This window comes from Fulmarus glacialis, unplaced genomic scaffold (assembly GCF_000690835.1).
Source record: "Fulmarus glacialis isolate BGI_N327 unplaced genomic scaffold, ASM69083v1 scaffold17779, whole genome shotgun sequence".
NCBI classification, from domain to species: domain Eukaryota; kingdom Metazoa; phylum Chordata; class Aves; order Procellariiformes; family Procellariidae; genus Fulmarus; species Fulmarus glacialis.
Genome location: NW_009232790.1, coordinates 1 through 258, shown reverse-complemented (window position 1 = coordinate 258; position 258 = coordinate 1). Strand labels below are relative to the sequence as shown.

General features: G+C 65.9%; 1 protein-coding gene across 1 annotated transcript in view; it reads right to left on the bottom strand.

The window, feature by feature from the left end:
• The window catches only part of LOC104082094 (E3 ubiquitin-protein ligase DTX4-like), a gene marked incomplete at its 5' end in the record, with an annotated part of 3039 nt that extends 2983 nt beyond the window's left edge, over window positions 1-56 (bottom strand). The window contains one exon of the mRNA XM_009585073.1: window positions 4-56. Within this exon, the coding sequence (XP_009583368.1) occupies window positions 4-56 (53 nt within the window). The remainder of the gene's footprint in view (window positions 1-3) is intronic.
• Between the last annotated feature and the right edge of the window lie 202 nt (window positions 57-258).

Here is a 258-nt window from a genome sequence, read left to right as displayed (position 1 = left end):
GTGCTGGGTTGACGGGGCTGGAGCCAGTGAGGTTCTTCACGGGGACGGTGGGGACCCTGCGAGGAGCCAGCAGAGACCACATCAGGGCTGGTGGCAGGCACCCATGTCCCCGCAGCCCCCGGGGGCCAGAGAATAGAGTTGCCTGAGCAACTGCACGGGCCCTAGCTGGAAAGAGAGAATTCCCCGACAGGGCGACGTGCCCCCCCTGCCCCACCGCCGCCTTTTCTCTTGCTCTTTAGAAACCCCGCCTGCGTCTCG